The following is an 18,524-nucleotide window of genomic DNA, read 5'->3' as shown; positions in this document are numbered from 1 at the left end:
ATTAAGCCCTTAAAGAATTCTCCAGAGCTTCCAGACAGAAGATTTGAGGACCAGCTACTTAGCTATCAAAGTAGGTCACCTATTTTTTTTTTTTCACTTGGACCACGATCATCCCAAGAAGGGTTCAAAATCAGATAAACACATCTTCTCTGCGACTTTTGAACAGAGTTTAATGGCAAGATGGAAACAGGCATTGGAAAACAAGAGAGGGCTATATAAATACATAGGAAACTGTACCACACAGCAATATTTTCAGGATTATACAGTGAAGATAAGTCTATCCTTCCAAAAGGGGTATCATTCCATCCGGTGCTTCACCCTTCCAGGACACCGTGGGAAATGGGGAAGTCCAACTTCTCCTTCCCAATCCATTGGTCTATCATTAGACTATGATTCCCACCATCCCTGAAGAGCAATTAAAAGGCTATTAATTAACCAGAGTCATTCTAAAATCTTGGTTGGATCCATCCTGTCAGGCACAAAGAATCAGGACCGCCGGTTAGGTTGCAGCAGAGACGATTGACGTATTGATCCACAAGAATCTGGTCAACTAAAGTTCCACACTAAACTGGTGCACAGATAATGCAGGAGGAGTTAAGACTTGAATTGCTTTTGGCAACATAAGGAATCTAGGCTGATGACTTATTTCACTCCACCCTCCAGCTCTGCCTGCTTTTCTCCTACACATCCATGGTTGATGGGTTTTGGAGCTTTTGACATAAACGCTAGGGAGAGGTATTTCAGAAACTCTTAAAAAAAGCAGAGGGGACCTCCAAAGGGGGTGGGGGAGAAAGATAATTTAATTAGAGTGACACTGATTGAATGCAAAACACTGCAGTTCAGGACAGACTGTCTAGTTTGATTGGCTAAAGAGTCGCCTATTCAGTTCTTCTCCAGATGAGACTCAGCAAAAGATCCATCTGAGATTCTGGACAGCTGCCTTCCACCCCCATCCAGAATCCAGAGCTGGACAGCTGATGGCCTCCGCAATTCTGATTGTCCAAAAACTACATTTTTAAAGCGAAGATTGCCAGTTTTGTGTGTCTAAACGGACGCTATACGAATAAAAAGCAAGGAGTTTCTCTCTCTCCTTGCTAATCAAACAGGAGCAAGAGAAGCCCACGCCAGTAATAAGACAGGTCCTGTCCCTGCTAACCTAATTAATATCCATCTGCTTTTTTTTTTTTTTTCCAAACAAAGCAACTGTCCATTTCAGACACTCAATTCCCCCATCCCTCTAATTCGCAGCAAGCTTTTCCCCTCCTCCACAATTACACAAACATCTGGCTGGGAAGCTCACAAAAAGCCTGGGGGCATCTCTCTCTTTCTCTCTTTGATGCCCCTACTTCAGTTAGACAGAAAAATATAAAGAATGGAGACGATCTGATTTCTCCAGGTCACAGAGGACTTTTCTAAGGTTTATGGACTATACAAGGTCAAAGAGACACACCAAACAGGCAAGGAAATTTAAGGTGCTCCGTTGTGTCCCTTAAGTGCCCCTCCCATACATATACACCATTGTAAAGGAAGTTTTTTTTAAAAAAAATAAATAAACGCAGAGAGTCTTTAAAAAAAGAAGAGCTGAAATAAAATCAATTTTAACAAATCCATTTACTGCCCCCCTCAAATCTGAATTCTAGAAAAACATTTGCATTAAAAAAAATTATTCTAAAGCTAGAAAAAGCATGCAGTATATATTTTGTTGCTGTAAATAGTCAGGGTTTCCTTCTGTTTCTTCTCTTTCTGGATATTGACTCTTTTTTTTCAGATTCCCCACCCCCACCCCAGCTTTAGATGCCCATTTGGTCCAGTGGTTAAGGCACCTGGCTAGAAAGTGGGAAGCTGTGAGTTCAAGTCCCACCTTAGCCTGAAAGTTGACTGGGGGACTTTGCAACTTGTTGGATTAAACCCCCCTTTTCAAAGCGTGCACGCTGGCTTAAGGATTCAGGTTTGAACGCAACCTGTTTCCCAGTCAACATGCTTTAAAAGTGGTTCTTACTGGCTAGCTGAAAGTTTTTTATAATCCAGACATGTGCATGAATTCTGCCTGATGAAAGCGTTCAGCCTCTGCTGAATGCCAAGCCACAATTCATCAAACAACTTAAAAGGACGATACACGCTTCAAAGGAAAGAAACGAAAAACTATTCCACATGCAGCAAAGGGGTTCCCCACCCCAGCTCTGATTTGCAGACCCTCTTGACTTGAAGAAACTTCTTAAAAACAAAAGAGGGTTTTCAAAACTTGAAACCAAGAAGAAACTAGCTGCCTCTCACATTAGAATTTAGCATTTCTGTGCTAAAGTGCATACCTTTTAAATTTTAGGATAAGGGAACAGAAAGGAGAAGAGAAATTGGACATAAAGGCAGGGATGAATAGAATAGAATAGAATAGAATAGAATAGAATAATAGAGTAAAATACTCTTATAATAGAATAGAATAGAATAGAATAGGAGTAGAGTAGAATAGAATAGAATAGAATAATAAAATACTCTATAGTAGAATAGAATAGAATAGAACAGAATAGAATAGGAGTAGAGTAGAGTAGAATAGAATAGAATAGTAAAACACTATAGTAGAATAGAATAGAATAGAATAGAATAGAATAGGAGTAGAGTAGAGTAGAGTAAAATAGAATAGAAGAGTAAAACACTCTATAGTAGAATAGAATAGAATAGAATAGAATAGAATAGAATAGAACAGAACAGAACAGAACAGAACAGAACAGAATAGAACAGCTTTACTGATTGGACACACAACGAATTTGTCTCTGGTGCATAAGAGGAAGCACTTTCAGCTACCATGTTGAAGCTGTGCAAAATTCTTAATAGTTAGAAAGCTTAATGGTAGAGATCTTATCTCCCCCACTACTGTTTTCTTCTACTAAATTGTTTACATAACCATATTATTTTTGGTAAGCGCTGCAGGGACAGTTTCACGTGGATTTTGCTGGGGTTTTCCCCTCCCCTTCTCCTGAACATGGTCCACAGCAAGCCATCTGGTACCCTAGGGTAAGTGTGAGGCTCCCCTGTTCACTGAATCAAAACCTAGTTAATCTTCATAAGTGCACAAAGACACACCATCCACCCCAGGCGGCATGAGTGGGGTTCAAGATTTAAAAGAATGGTTTTCCTATTCTCCAAAGTATCTATAAAAGTGTCGCGAAGAAGCCTCTCTAGCAGAGAGCTTGGTAGCTTAATATTTGGAAATATTAACTTTTATTACCGTTAACTTTGGCTTCCACTTTGTTCCATCCTCTTTCGTTTTTTCCTTAGCTAGTTACCGAATCCACCCATTTTGTACGTTTCCACAAGACAGTGAACCCCTAGGCTTGCACAATGCAGGAAGCCGCAGAAAACTAAGGTTAAGACAAACAGAATAACAAGAGTTTTAAAAGGGGTCTTTGGAGGTCTTCTAGTCCAACCCTCTGCGAAGTGGCTGTCCACTCTCTTCTTGAAAAGCTGCTGTGATGGAGCACCCACAACTTCTGGAGGCAGGTTGTTCCACTGGTGAATTGTTCTCACTGCCAGGACATTTCTCCTTAGTTCTAGGTTGCTTCTCTCCTCGATTAGTTTCCACCCATTGCTTCTTGTCCAGCTCATAGACTATATTTAGCATATAGGGCCAGAAGGAACCCCAGAGGTCTTCTAGTCCAACCCCCTGCTCAAGGCGTAATACTCTGCCAGTTAAATCATTGACCAGTCTATTCCTGAAAACCTCCAGTAATGGAGCACCCATGACTCCGGGAGGCAAAATATTCCATTGTTCTCACAGTCAGAAAATTTCTCCTTACTTCTAGGTTGGTAACTCTTGCAAGCAGAATGACACCCCTTGAAATAAAAGTCTGGGGAGATTCTCGGTCATCCAGGCCACAGTTGTCCCAAAGGTGCTTTTCTTTTTTCAAGAGGCAGCTGGACTTCTTTTTTTTCTTGGAAGGCGTTTCGCCTCTCCTCCGAGAAGCTTCTTCAGCTTCTTCCCCACAATCCAGCTTTTTGGAGGAGAAGCCAAACGTCTTCAAAGAAAAACAAGAAAGGCCAGTTGCCTCCTGAAAAAAAGCAGCGTTGGGACCTTGAAATAAAAGCCCTCTGTTCCCCCTTGGAAGAAGAAACAAAATCTTAAAAACTCTTACAAGGAGAGGCAGATCAGCCGACCAGCGGCCCCGGCGTTCCCAACCGTTGCTTAGCGAGAGGAACCCAACAAGACGTCTCCGCAGGCGATGGCTTCCCCCCCCCCCTCCTTCAAGGTAACCCAGAGCAACAGGCGGTTCAAATCCAGCCTGGGCGAAACAGACCGGGCACAGCACGTTCCTCGCCCTCATGAAGGCGGGCGGAAACCAGCGCTTCTTTATTTTAGCTGTAGGGCATCTATTGATATAAATCAGCGCGCCAGGAAGGGTAGGAAGCAAAGAAGGCGCGACTGGGAACGGAAAGAGGCTCCGGGGGGTGGGATAGGGGTAGGGTGTGTGTGAAAGCGGGCACAAAGGGTTTCACTTCGGGAAAAATCAGAGAATCAAACGGGGCGGGTGGAGAAAGAGCGTCCCAACTGGTGATTTAAAAAAAAAAAGGAAAGCCACGTTTCCACTCCCCTTTTCTTTCCCTTTGCACAAAAATGCGCACTAAAATGCGCTCCCCAAGGATGCAGTTCTGGAAAGAGCGCTCACCAGCCAGAAAGACAAGGGGAGGGAGGGGGTGGTCGCCAGCCCCTTGTTTAAAAGCAACCCACCCACCCACCCGCCTTCCTTCCAGGACTGCATTGCCCACCCCGCCCAGATCTTTCCTGCAAGCCCACCACCTCTGCAAGCAGCTAGAGGAGAAGAACAGAAACGGACCACCGGAGGGGAAACCCCCCACCCCCAGCCCCAACAGTTACCGAGGAAACGAAGTTGTTTCTCCTTGTTTTAAGTTGTTTTAAGTTTTGCTCTTGAGTTGCAGCCTGCGAAGTTTCGGACAGGGCGGAGGGAAGCAACGTTTCCTGGAGTTGTAAAAATTGGCGGCTACCAGTGTCGAAACGCATCTGGAGGGTGGGGGGGGGGCTGGGAGGAGCCAGCTGGGCAGAGCTGCAAATGACAAGGCTATCCTCCAATGAGGGAGGCGAGGGGTGGGATGTCATTAACATAAGGAGATCCTTGAATGGAAGTCAAAGCCTCTCCTTAAGCTTTGGGTCCTTGTGGGGGGGGGTGATATTTGCCTGCACGAGCCAATAGGGGAAATTGGGATAGGAGGGGTCGGATCCCCCTGAACAAGGGGGGCATTTCCACAAACCCGACTGTCTTTGGCGCCGCCCGTGGCAACTGCAAAGGGGAGTGGGCTTGCGACCCTTATCAGCCAAGAATAAAAAAAAAAAGCGATGCGTGCATTTGTTTGTGTTTGCTTTACAAGAGCGGGAAGGTCTTGCCTCCATCCCTGCTCACATCCACCAGAAAAGAAACACCTATTTTAACGCCACTTAAACCGGGCAGCGAAGAAAGTCCTCGACTTACAACGCTTCGTTTAGTGACCGCTCAAAGTTACGACGGCACCGAAAACAGCGGCCGAGGAGTGTTTTCCACACTCGCAACCGTGGTGGCTTCCCCGGGGTCCCGTGATCCACATTCGGACACCCGGGCAAGCGACTCATATTTACGACGGTGGCAACGTCCCGGGATCAGGGAGTTTTGCCCGTTTGTGATGACAAACGGGTGGAACGAAATAATACCCACTGTTCTTCTCTCTTTTTTTTCTAACACGTTTATTGAAAAATTAAACCAGAGTCTCTCTTTTATGTACACAGAGTGAAATCGTGAAGGGTTGCCCCGTTATTGGCTAGGGACCGATGACAAGGCGGGATCTGGGGAAATGTCACTTCAAGAGGCGTCCGTCACAAAGATGAAATCCTGAAACCGTCAGAATCGGTGTCCCCAGATGGTCCTACTTGGTGTCCCCATCTTCTCATGCCCAAAATCTCTGGGACCTGGCATGATAGCAAAATGTTCCCGTAAGATACAAGGGGGAGATGGTACGCAGAGCTACGAGAGAAAGCAGGTGTTTCATACAGGTGTCTTGCCAGGTTATTCAAACACAGAGGCAAAAATGAAGAGACGGGTGAGCTAAATGGTGTTAAGATTGATCGCTGGGAAGAAGGATGATGGGCTTCTCTCCCATGTTCAAGGTCTATCAAGATTGGGGAGCCGTTAGAAGTGGGGGGCACTTAGCCGAGAGAAATTATATTGAGGAGCGGTCAATCCAATCCTACGTCTGCTCGGTGGGGAATCCTGTCTGGGCTCTACCTGAGTGTACAGGTGTGTACGCGACTGGATGCCTCAGACACCTTGTCACCCTGTTCTTTCCTGCCGTCTCTTGGGCGTTTGGCTTCGGGCTCTTCCAGACGGCCCTTCTTCCCCCCCTCCCTAAAGTGCAACGTTGAATTCTGTGACAAGGAAATCAATGTAATCCTTCTCTTTTGCCTTGAAAGCCTCAGCGATGATGCGGGCGGCTTCGCGGTGCTCCTTCCCGCGGAGGGCCGTGCCGTTGACTTCCAGGATGACTTGACCCACCTTCAGCTGGCCGCAGTTGTGAGCCGAACCGCCTTTCTGTGTCATAGAAGGAAAGACGGGAAAGAAAAAGGGAAGGGGAGGGAAGGGAAGGAAAGAAGGAAAGGAAAGGGAAGGGAAGGGAAGGAAGTGGAAGAGAATGAAAGGAAAGGAAAGGAGGAAAGGAAGGACAATTAAGGAAGGAAGTTAGGAAGAAAGGAGAAAGAGAGAAAGAAAAAGAAAGGAAAGATAGAGGAAGGAAGGAAGAAAGAAAGGAAGGAAGGAAAGGGAGAGAGAAAGTAAGGCAAGATAGAGAGATGGATGGAAAGAAGGAAGGGAAAGAGGAAGGAAAGAAGGAAGGAAAGAAAGATGGAGAGAGAAAGAAAGAGAAAGAAAGAGAAAGAAAGAAAAGAAAGAAAGGCAAGATAGAAAGAAGGAAGGAAGGAAGGAAGAAAGAAAGAAAGAAAGAAAGGCAAGATAGAGAGAAGGAAGGAAGGAAGGAAGGAAGGAAGGAAGGAAGGAAGAAAGAAAGAAAGAAAGAAAGAAAGAAAGAAAGAAAGAAAGAAAGAACAATTCAATCATTTTGTGGGAGTTGAGGGGAAGAGCTTATTACAACGGTCCTTCTTTTTCTCCAAGGTCAGGGCTGGGCTAAGAGCAAAACTATGGGGAAAACCTCTCCAGCATTTTGCCGACACTTCTTACAAAACACAACTGACCTGGATGTGCTTTCAGAGGACAAGGAAGCACCACTTCCTCAAGGAGGACCCTCTGAATTCATACCTGGATGGTGACAATCCTAGGCAGGGGCTGTCGAGTGTTTGCACCCCCTTGAATGGCTATGCCCAAGGTCGGAGCACTCTTAGGCACCCGGATGAGATGCGACGTTGGCTCCAGGAGTCCTGGCTGCAGAGAGACAAGAGTGGAGAAGAACATCAGTGGAGAAGGAGGAGCAAAGCTGGCACGGGAAGGGACGGGAAGGACTCATCTCCAAACTTTTACTAAAGTCCCAAATCTCGCGGGATAATCGATCCCAGGGAAACCCTGACTTGGGCGCAATCAAACCGCTGTTGCAAAATGTTAGGGTACGGGATGTGTGTGTGCGTAGAAGGAAGTTAGGAAGAAAGGAGAAAGAGAGAAAGAAAAAGAAAGGAAAGATAAAGATAGAGAGGAAGGAAGGAAGGGAGAGAAGGAAGAAAGGAAGGAAGGAAGGGAAGGGAGAAAGAAAAAGAAAGAGAGAAAGTAAGGCAAGATAGAGAGATGGATGGAAGGAAGGTTTAATTTTTTTTGCTTCTGGGCGAAGCGTAGGGGCCAAATGGACGGTGCCCCTACAATTACGGGAAGTCCTCAATTTACGACTACCGAGTCAGAGAGGAAGTTGTTCTGCAGGGAGCAAAACTTGCAAATTGCAAGGGAGGAAAGAAAGAAAGAAAGAAAGAAAGAAAGAAAGAAAGAAAGAAAGAAAGAAAGAAAGAAAGAAAGAAAGAATCTACATTGAAAGAAATCAGAATTCTCCTCTGTTGGCCCAACTTTATAAAGACGGTTCTCGACTTACGACCACAAGGGAGCCCAACATTGCTGTTGTTAAGTGAGACATTTGTTAAGTGTGTTTTGTCCCGCTTTACGACTGTTCTTGCCCCAGTTGTTAAGTGAAACTGGCTTCCCCATTGATTTTGCGTGCAAAAAGGGATCGCCTGACCTCGGGACACGGCAACGGTCGTAAGTGTGAGTCAGTTGCCAAGCCTCCGAATTTTGATCACACAATCATGGGGATGCTAGGAAGATTGAAAGGGTGGGAAAAGGTCCAAAGTCCCTTTTTTTCAGCATCGTCGTAATTTGAAACGGTCACTAAATGACCTGGAGTAAGTCGAGGACTTCCCGTAAGGCAGGATATGATCCAGGAATAAAAGCAATTATTTCTCTCACCAGCTTGGGACAAACTAGAGAGAGAAAAGAGGGCTAAATTAACTGCCTGGATGGGATTCATTTTTTTCTATGCTGAGAAATGAAGAAATGTGATTTGTTTTCGAATGTGGAAGGGCAATGCTGCCCTCTAGTGGACAAAAGTTGACCTGGCCGCCTTTATTTTCTGCCAAGTTCAACGCCAGCCGTTGTTAGTCAGCACAAATTACTCTATTACAAAGTATAATTCCTAGGAAAATGACATTATTTTGCATAAATCACAAGGAGGCGTTTCGTGTTGAGTTTTCATCCCGTCTCCTTGCCTAAGAGGGAATTTGGGCTAGTTGGTCAGCGCACCAGACTAGAAACAGAGGAGTCCTGAGTTCTAATCTTGCCTTAGGCAGGAAACCGACGGAGTGGCCTTTGGCCAGCCTTTCTCTTTCCACCCTAGAAAGAAACCAAGGGCAAAAGACTTGAAAATCTGCCCAAAACACTACAGGGAGTCCTCAAAGGTGATGCTTGGCTTTATAACGTTGAGAGCGCAAAGCTAAGCGGGGTTAGCTCTGATTTACAGGTTATCCTCGATTTACAATCATCCCGTTAGTGACCGTTCAATGTTACAACGGCATGGAGAAAAAGCGACTTATGGATTTTTCATGACTTTTGCAGCATCCCTGTGGGTCACATGGTCAAAATTCTGACGCTTGGCCACTGACTCCTATTCATGACGGTTTGCTGTGTCCTGGAGTCACATGAACACTTTTTGGTCATCTTCTGACAAGCAAAGTCAATGGGGAATCTGGTTTCCCTTAACCCACATGTGATTAACTTAGCAATTGCAGCGATTCAGTTAACAACAGTGGCCAGAAAGGTCCTCAAATGTAGTCATGAGTTGAGAACTACCTGTATTACATCGATGGGCACCAGCAGGAAATCACAGCCAATCACTTTCCTATTATTACAGAATAGAAGACAACTGGAAGGGACCTTGGAGGTCTTCTAGTCCAGCCCCCTGCTCAAGCAGGAGAACCTATACCATTTCAGACAAGTGGCTGTCCAGTCTCTTCTTAAAAACATCCCGTGTTGGAGCATTCACAACTTCTGGAGGCAGGTGGTTCCACTGGCTAATTGTCCTCACTGTTAAGAAAGTTTCTCCTTAATTCCAGGTTGCTTCTCTCCTTGATCAGTTTCCATCTGTTGCTTCTCGTCCTGCCCTCTGGTGCTTTGCAGAATAATTTGACCCCCTCTTCTTTGTGGCAGCCCCTCAAATACCGGAATGCTGCTATCCTGTCTCCCCTATTTCTTCTTTTCTTTAGACTAGCCAAACCCAAGTCCTGCAGCCGTTCTATGTATGTTTTGGTCTCCAGGCCTTGGATCATCTTAGTTGCTCTCCTCTGAACTTTTGGGTTAGGGGTTGAGCTTGATTTGAAGTTGTGACTTTAAATGTGGGGGCGGGGGGTAACGAACTGGGGCCAGGCTCTAGGATAACCCCCACCCCCCCATCTTTGCCTGTTGCTAATGCTCATGCCCGAGGGATGCCTTACCGGTTTGGCTCCTGTCTCCACTGCTCCACCCACTCTGGGGACTTCCTGCGGGCTTCGCGTCGGCAGTCCCCGGAGCCGCTGGCTCCTCTCTCTGCTGGTGCTGAGTTCCGCTTCTCCCAGATCGACACCGCTGTCTTCACTCAGGGTCTGCCCGCTGTCCGAGAGCTGGGAGAGCGTGGAGGCTGGGATGGGAAACAATGGCGAGAGACATTGCAGCAGAGACATTGCAGCAGAGAAAGAAAGGGGAGGGGGGGGGCTGAGAAGAGAACCACAGGGCTGGATGGGACCTTACAGGTCTTCTAATCTATGCGTAAATATTTGGATGAAAATATGTACCAGCTGCATTCACTATTTTATATGAGCAGAAAGGCACCAAGGGGGCAGCTCACTTCCCTTCGGAATGTATTGTCAAGCGCAAGGACTTCCGTGCCCACTTCATCGACTGTGCACTATTTATGTTAGATTTGAAAAGAAAAGAAAAGAAAAGAAAAGAAGAGAAGGTGGGAGAAAGGGAGGGAAGGAGGAAGGCAGGAAGAGGGAAGGAAGGAAGAAAGGAAGGGTGGGTGGGAGGGAGGGAGGAAGGAAGAAAGGAAGGAAGGAAGGATGGGTCAGGGAAGGAAGGGTGGAAGGGAGGGAGGAAGGAAGGAAAACAATGGGAGGGAGGAAGAATGGGTCAGGGAAGGAAGGAAGGAAGGAAGGAAGGAAGGAAGGAAGGAAGGAAGGAAGGAAGGAAGGAAGGAAGGAAGGAAGGAAGGAAGGAAGGAAGAAGAGAAAAAAGAACGTCAAAGAAATGAAGAGGTCACCTCTGGCCTGAGGCAATGCCTTGACTTCATTCACATCCGGTTCGCTATTCGGCCGGTGAACTTCAACCATGATAAAATGCTGGGTGTTCCCCACTTCAAATCCGCCCTTCTCGCTGGGAGGGGAAGCAGCTGGGTGGGAGGGGAGGGGTGGTGGGGTAGGGGAGCTTGGGGCTGGGCCAGCCGTCTCCGGGGAGGGCTGTCTCAACCGCGTGGGCGACTGGATCCGAGGGAAGGGTAGCATCGGGTGCTGGTTGATCAGCAACAATCGGGCCTCCGTGGGCTTCCTAGAAGCGCAAGTCGCTGGAGAGATGGAGGCGTAGATGGAGCTGGCGGCCGAGTCCTCCACGGAAGAGCCGGTGGTGGAGCTGGAGGCAAGGCTGTAGGTGTCCTTCTCAGAGAGGCTGGAAGATGGCCTGGGGCCTTGAGGAGCCCTGAAGAACAGCCCTGACTGGAAGGATTCAGAAGATCCCAAACCAGGTTTGTGTGCTTCGTCTGAAGAGTCTGCCCCGGACTGAGAGGAGGCAGCAGGAGGTGAGGGTCTAAAAGCTGGAAGTTCTTCACAGAATGAGGAGACATCATCCTAAACAAGGAAGGAATGGATGAAAGAACATTCAGACATGGCTAGAAGAGCAGGAGAGGGCCATCCTTCCATGGTGAGGGAGACATCAGGGGTTGAGATTCCAACTGAGGGAAGGACCCTGCCAGAAACAAGTGTGGGGTTGGTTGAATATGAACTACTTTGATGGGTGCAGGTCATCCAATTGCACTACATATTTAATCTCCACTCAATGAGTAACTAGTTCAGTGACCCACTGTGAATTTAGACATAGCATAAAGAATCCCTGGCACTGGTGACGTTGCCTAGTTTTCTAATGAAAGGTCTACAAGAAAACCACCAAGCTCAGAGAGCACCAAGGACCTCACAGTCCTCCTCCTCCTCCTCCTCCTCCTCCTCCTCCTCCTCCTCCTCCTCCTCCTCCACCACCACCACCACCACCACCACCACAAACCTTGTTTCCTTTTAGCACTGATGATGTTACCTAGTTAGATAATGAAATGTCTGCAAGAAAACATCCAAGCGCAGAGTGCACCAAGGACCCCATGGTCCTCCTCCACTCTGCAAACCCCACTCCTTCTAGAACTGATGGTGTTCCCTAGTTGGGTCATGAAACATCTGCAAGAAAACAACCAAGCTTAAAGAGCACCAAGGACCCCACAGTCCTCTTCCTCCTTTCTACCCATTACTTTCTAGCACTGAAGATGTTACCTAGCTTGGTTAATGAAACATCTGCAAGAAAACTACCAAGCTCAGAGAGCACCAAGGACACCACAGGTCAACCCTGAGCAACAAATATTCTCTTCTCCGTGTCTCAGTGGGATACTAGAATTAATCCTGGGATATCAATATCCTAAGCTGCTTTAAGGAGCAGCTTGAGACTCTGGTGACATAAATGGGACGTAACAGAAGTTCTACTCTCTGCCTCCCTCACCCTTACCTCCACCTCCTTTAGCAGAACAAAATGGTGGGATGGATGCTGGGTGCTCAGGTGAAGAAAGAAAGGCAACGATTTCATACATCAACGCATCCTACAACCATTGAAGCTGGAGAGAAACCAGGAGAAGAACCTCTTGAGATGGTCTCTTACCAGAGAGATGTCAGGTAAGGCATTGATCCTGCTTTGGCTTCCACTCCTATCCCCATTGGAAGAATTCTGGCAACCAGGGAATAAACAAGAAATGTGATATTACAGAGGGATCCAATCACAATGTCTTTCGGTATACAAAGCTCTTCTCCATTCAGCCGTTTGGGATCACTCTGTCTCTCTCTAATGAAAAAGTTGGCGTAACCAACTTTGGAAATTGGACCTCACCTTGTATTCTGGCTGATATCTGGAGCAGTATGCATTGGAAGTAGAGACTGTCAGGGGGTTGAATAAAAGGCCCATGTCATCATTCTTCAAAGGCTAAATATTGGGAAGCTTAAGAAAGCAGGAAAACTGCACACAAAGGTCACACAAAGCAACCAGCAGCTACTATTTCTTTCTTTCTTTCTTTCTTTCTTTCTTTCTTTCTTTCTTTCTTTCTTTCTTTCTATCCATCTACAGTGTCTATCTATCTTTCTGTCTGTCTGTCAGTCTGTCTATCATTTATCTATCATCCATCATTTATCACCTATCTATGCTCCATCCCTGTCTATCCATCCATCTATTATCTATCTCTATTATCTCTATTCTCTCCCCCCAATCCATTTCTCTCTCATCTATTCTCTTTCTCTCAACCCATCTCTCTATCATCTATCTATTCTCTCTCTCTCTCTCTCTCTCTCTCTCATTTCTCTGTTGCTTTGGCCATTTCATAATTACGGCAATTGTAAAATCTCTACTCCTCACCCATCCCATCTTTACTTCTCCTTTCAAAGTCATTTCCTCTAACTCAAAATCTCCTCGTCTGGCTTCGCCTAAGTCACGACCAACCTCTCTACTTGATGCACAAGAGGGCAGTCAATCCCAGGTTTCATAAAAAAAATCCGAGAAACCTCCGGAAGAATTGGAAAGAAAAGAAAGAGAGAGAGAAAAGAAGAAGAAGTAGTAGAAGTAGAAGAAGAAGAAGAAGGAGAAGGAGAAGGAGAAAGAAAAAGAGAGAGAGAGAGAAAGAAAGAAAGAAAGAAAGAAAGAAAGAAGAGAGAAAGAAAGAAAGAAAGAAAGAAAGAAAGAAAGAAAGAAAGAAAGAAAGAAAGAAAGAAAGAAAGAAAGAAAGAAAGAAAGAACATCCTGCCTCTCCCCCCCCCCCATCATAGCTTACTCCGTTCTAAAATCTATTTGGAAAGCAGTGAATGTCTGTGATCAGCCTGAGCCATTTTCAATTAGTACAAAGCACAATTAAACTCCCGCTAATAAAACATGACAGCGATTTGAGAAATCCTTAAGAGGAAGGTGGACAGGAACCAGGCTGTGCTGGCGGGTTCCTTTTTGACAAGACTTGAAGCGCAAGAAGCAAAACGGAAATTATTTCTTAGGCAATGATCAACCACCAGCAGCAAAATGTGCTGAGGGTAAAACAGGACTGTTAGCACAAGGAGCATCTACACGTAAGGAAAACAAAACACTGCAGGAAAAACGTTTGCCTGACATTGTAAAAACCCGCGGGAATCTGTTCAATTTTTTTTCTACCTCTTCCTTTTTTAAAAGGAAAATAAATAAAAACAGGAAGTTTCAGATTATCGGGACAGATCAAAATGCGTCCGAATGCCCTCAGAGGGCGCGTTTCTCTAAACTCTGCAGTCAGTGAATGAAATTTCACTGAAAAATTAAACAAAATTAAAAATTAAACAGCCTTTAAAGGCAGCGCGTTTCAAGGAGAAAGGAAAGTCGCATTCATAATTTAAAGTCAGCTTCCCTAAACGTTTTAAATTATGTCTCTCCTCATTAGAGCTCAACGGCCCAATTTGCCACCTACTTCCACTTGGTATGGATCAATCGATTGATGATGTGCCGTGAAATCCATTCTTAACAGATTTTCTTCAGGAAGATCCATTCCCAACCTGGTCCTCCTGCTCTTCATCATTTCACCATCACTGTCTATCCATCTATGTCGCTGCTGATTGTTGTCTTCTTTTTCTTTCCACCTCTCCCAACATCAGGGCTTCTCAAAGGAGCTGATCTTTGCACAGGATTGATGGGTTGATCTGATGCATTGATTCTACGCTACCGTTGAGTCTTAGCAGCCACAAGGATAGATTTTTCTCCACGAGGATCTGTCCCCAATCTGTTCAGGTCTTCCAATGGTGCATTCCTCGCAACTGTTACTACGTTCACCCCACTTGCTGTTGGTCATCCTCTTTTGTCCACCCACTTTTCCCAACATCAGAGTCTTCTACAGAGATCTGCTTGTAATAGACCTCCAGTGCCACTGCAACTAAGTCCATTGATCTTTCTGATGGTCATCCTCTTCTTCTCTTTCCATCCATCTTTCCCAGCATCAGATCCTTCTTCAAAGAGACATTCAAATGGTACAGTTCTCCAGAACCCTTTAACAGAATAGCAGAGTTGGAAGGGACCTTGGAGGTCATCTAATCTAGTCCAATCCTCTGCTCAAGGAGAAGACCCTAAACCATTGCAGACAAGTGGCTGTCCAATCTCTTCTTAAAATCCTCCATTGATGGAGCACCCACAACTTCTAGAAGCAAGTTGTTCCACTGGTTAATTGTTCTCGCTGTTAGGAAATTTCTCCTTAGTTCTAAGTTGCCTCTCTCCTTGATTAGTTTCCATCCATTGCTTCTTGTCGTGCCTTCAGGCGCTTTAGTGAATCCCAATTTCACTTAGGACCATGATGGCCCCCAAGTCCTCTTTCTGGATTCCCTAGCCTCCTAGTCCCTGTCCAACACCACACACACACACACACACACACACACAAATCCCTCCAGAAATTGCTTACCTCCATCAAATCAATCAGCCACAAGAGTCTCTCCTGGCCACGTGAGTTGAGCAGAGGTGGACACAGCATGCAATAAAGGGAAAAGGTGTAGAGGAATAAATAGGTTAGAAGCTAAAAAAAAAAAATGAAAAGCAATCTAAGCTAAACCTGGGCAGAGCAATTTCCTCGCTTGATTTCCCCTCACGGTCTTCATCACCCTGTGATGAAGGGGAATTGACTTTCAAAACGGGTTCTCAAGAGAGAAGATGGGCACTGAAATGTGACAGGTTTATATTGATTGCCTCGAAGTTGGCTGAGCTCTGCCTTGGAGAAAGCCATTCCTTCCCCTGAAGACCTGGATGTTGCGCAGGGCTGAGAAGATCTCTGCAGATGCCTCCCATCCCGGACACACACTTGGGATGCTGCTAGAGGGCATGGTGTGCCAAAACATCTAGACGTTTCCTTTGTGCCATCGCTCTGCTGAACACCTAATTCTCACAATCCTGTTTTATGCCTATTTACCCATGTTGTATGGCTGTAGTATTATTATTATCCTTCTTATTATCTTCTTTACTACCCTCTTTATTTGTATTATTATTATTATTATTATTTTGTTTTGCATGTACACTGTGTGCTTCTGTACAAGAGACAAATTCCTTATGTGTCTAATCACACTTGGTCAAATGAAGTCTTCTCTTCTCTTCTCTTCTCTCTTCTCCTCTCCTCTCCTCTCCTCTCCTCCCTTCCCTTCCCTTCCATATTCTATTCTATTCTATTCTATTCTATTCTATTCTATTCTATTCTATTCTATTCTATTCTATTCTATTCTATTCTATTCTATTCTATTCTATTCTATTCTTTTCTATTTTCTATCTTCTCTTCCCTTTCCTTCCATTCCATTCCATATTCTCTTCTTCTCTTCTCTTCTCTTCTCCTCTCCCTTCCCTTCCCTCAATGCCATCAAGCCATTCTAATGTTTGATTTCTTCTCCTTCCCTTCTCTCTTCTCTTCTCTTCTCTTCTCTTCTCTTCTCTTCTCTTCTCTCCCTTCTTTCATTTCTCCCCTGTCAATAACCGCCTTTGACTGAAACAGCCACAGGTTTTCAAACTGTTGGAGCTGGTTTTACACGGCTGGGTCGGTTGTCAATGAAAAAAAGAGGGATTGGATTTCAGTTTGCTTTAGCACATCGATCGGGCTGCCATTTGCCTGCTTGCTTGTTTTGCAAGATGGAAACGGCTTGGTAGAAAGACAGGACGGAGAAACCTATCAAGGGATGCCTCTGCAAAGAAAAAGTGGACAGAAAAAGGAAGAATGCCTCCTTCTCACTTCATCCAAGGCCTTTAGATAGGCTCCTTCAGAAAAAACAGGGGGCGGCTGATCCAAGTTGATTAAAAGTGGAGTTAGTTGATGCAATATAGGACATTAACAGGGAGGGCCTCCTTCTAATCTGAATGGGCTTCAGAGGAAGAGGGAGACTAATTTAGGAAAGGTAATTGCATCGTGACAGCAGACCGGAGACAAAAGCAAAACATCTCAATAAATGTGATTTGCTGCTTCTTCCTGTCGGTAAATTTTCAAGGCCCGAGTGGGAAAAAAAACACACACAAATGGGCATTAAAAAGTATTTTCGTTTTACTTATTAAGAATCTTCCTAGCTGCTTCTGTTACCTGGCAGCCCCCAAAAAATCAGGAGATTTTTTTTTAATTTAGGCATCAGATTTTTTGCAAACGGCAGCTCCCATCGTCGGATGCATTAAAAAAAAAAACCCTTCGAATAAAAATTGTTAGCTGGGAAAGCTGTTTCCCAGGCTACTTTCTGACATTCTTCTGGCCAGAGACTAACGCAGATCTCCTCCAGTGATACGTTCCTTGGGGGCATCACACGTTCAAGAGTGTGACATGTTTCAATGAGAGGCATTTTGTTGGCACGTTGCACCTTGGAGGAGATACCTGAAATCAAAGGCTGGGAGGGACCCTGGAGGTCATCTAGTCCGACCCCCTGCTCAGGCGGGAGACCCTATACCATTTCAGACAAATGGTTGCCCAATCTCTTCTTAAAACTTCCAGTGTTGGAGCATTCACAACTTCTGGAGGCAAAGCTGTCCCACTGATTAATTGTTCTCGCTGTCAGGAAGTTTCTCCTTAGTTCCAGGTTGCTTCTCTCCTTGGTTAGTTTCTATCCGTTGCTTCTTGTCCTGCCTTCGGGTGCTTTGGAGAATAGCTTGACCCCCCCTCTTCTTTGTGGGAGCCTCAGCCAACATTTTCTAACATTAAAAGGACCTTATCCAGCACTCCCTTCAGAGCTGAACACCACCACCTTGGGCTGTGGCTTCACTGGAGTTCAGGCATTCGGCAACCTGCTTCAGTCAAACCGACTTTCTCTCCCCGAGCTTGCTAATGAGGCTTTGAGGAAAGGTGTTTTTATTACCAGCAAATTGATTTCCTGGGCCTCAGGGCTGCACATTTAAAAAGGCGATTATCCTAATTTTGTTTGGCAGCAACGAGGGGAGATGGGGGAAGAGAAGACGCTGGCACAAGATCCAGGTGTCTTCTGGATTTCCTGGAGAGATTTGGTTTTTTGCCCTTAGGTATCTTTTCTATGCTGCTTCTGCTCTCTAAAAATCCTTTCCTCAGGAAGAAAAATGTTTTAAAAATGTTTATAGACAACAGCTTTAAATGTTAAAGCTACTGGACAGTAAGGATATATACAGGCAGGAAAGCCCACCCTTCCTGACTGATGACGTTCCCTAGGTGGGTAATGAAATGTCTGCAAGAAAACAACCAACCAACCTTATTATTATTGTCTGTCTGTCTATCTGTCTCTATATCTGTCTCTCTCCATCTATCTATCTATCTATCTATCTATCTATCTATCTATCTATCTATCTATCTATCTATCTATCTACTGTTTATCTGTCTATCTACCCATCTATTATCTATTATCTGTCTATCTAAGTGTCTGTCTGTCTATTTCTATTTTCATCATCTACCTACCTACCTATCCATCCATCCATCCATCCATCATCTATTATCTATTATCTGTCTATCTAAGTATTTGTCTGTCTATTTATTTTCCATATTTCTGTGTCTACACCATAAATACAGGGAGTCCTTGCTGTATGACCCCAAAATGTATGTCACTAAGCGAGACAAATGCTTAAGTGTGTTTCACCCCATTGTACAACTTTTCTTGCCACAGCTGCTAAGGGAATCAGCGCAGTTGATAACTTAGTCACACCGTCGTTAAGTGAATCCGGCTTCCCCCGTTGGCTTTGCTTGTCAGAAGGTCACCAAAGGGGAACAGGTGACCCCGGGACACTGCGACCATCATAAGTATGAACCAGTTGCCGAGGGTCTGA

General features: G+C 45.2%; 2 protein-coding genes across 3 annotated transcripts in view; both read right to left on the bottom strand.

Annotated features, from left to right (window-relative positions):
• The window catches only part of AKNA (AT-hook transcription factor), a 34,279-nt gene extending 29,276 nt beyond the window's left edge, over positions 1-5,003 (bottom strand). Inside the window, exons 1-2 of one of the 2 annotated variants that reach the window (XM_039362207.1) lie at positions 4,868-5,003; positions 3,224-3,356 (exon numbers count right to left, since the gene is read on the bottom strand). The gene's annotated coding sequence lies outside the window, so the exon portion shown is untranslated. The remainder of the gene's footprint in view (positions 1-3,223; positions 3,357-4,867) is intronic. The other variant, XM_039362205.1, reaches the window with a different exon arrangement.
• A 705-nt stretch (positions 5,004-5,708) lies between these two features.
• WHRN (whirlin) overlaps positions 5,709-18,524 on the bottom strand; it is a 50,533-nt gene continuing 37,717 nt past the window's right edge. Inside the window, exons 8-13 of the mRNA XM_039362209.1 lie at positions 15,187-15,219; positions 12,399-12,464; positions 10,753-11,332; positions 9,950-10,131; positions 7,287-7,409; positions 5,709-6,566 (exon numbers count right to left, since the gene is read on the bottom strand). Of these exons, the coding sequence (XP_039218143.1) occupies positions 6,384-6,566; positions 7,287-7,409; positions 9,950-10,131; positions 10,753-11,332; positions 12,399-12,464; positions 15,187-15,219 (1,167 nt within the window). The 3' untranslated portion in view covers positions 5,709-6,383. The remainder of the gene's footprint in view (positions 6,567-7,286; positions 7,410-9,949; positions 10,132-10,752; positions 11,333-12,398; positions 12,465-15,186; positions 15,220-18,524) is intronic.

The sequence above is a fragment of the Crotalus tigris genome, unplaced genomic scaffold, assembly GCF_016545835.1.
Source record: "Crotalus tigris isolate CLP2741 ecotype Arizona unplaced genomic scaffold, ASM1654583v1 scf7180000019366.124370, whole genome shotgun sequence".
Taxonomy (NCBI): Eukaryota; Metazoa; Chordata; class Lepidosauria; order Squamata; family Viperidae; genus Crotalus; species Crotalus tigris.
Note: the sequence above shows the minus strand (reverse complement) of the source record. Positions and strands in the feature narration are given on the sequence as shown.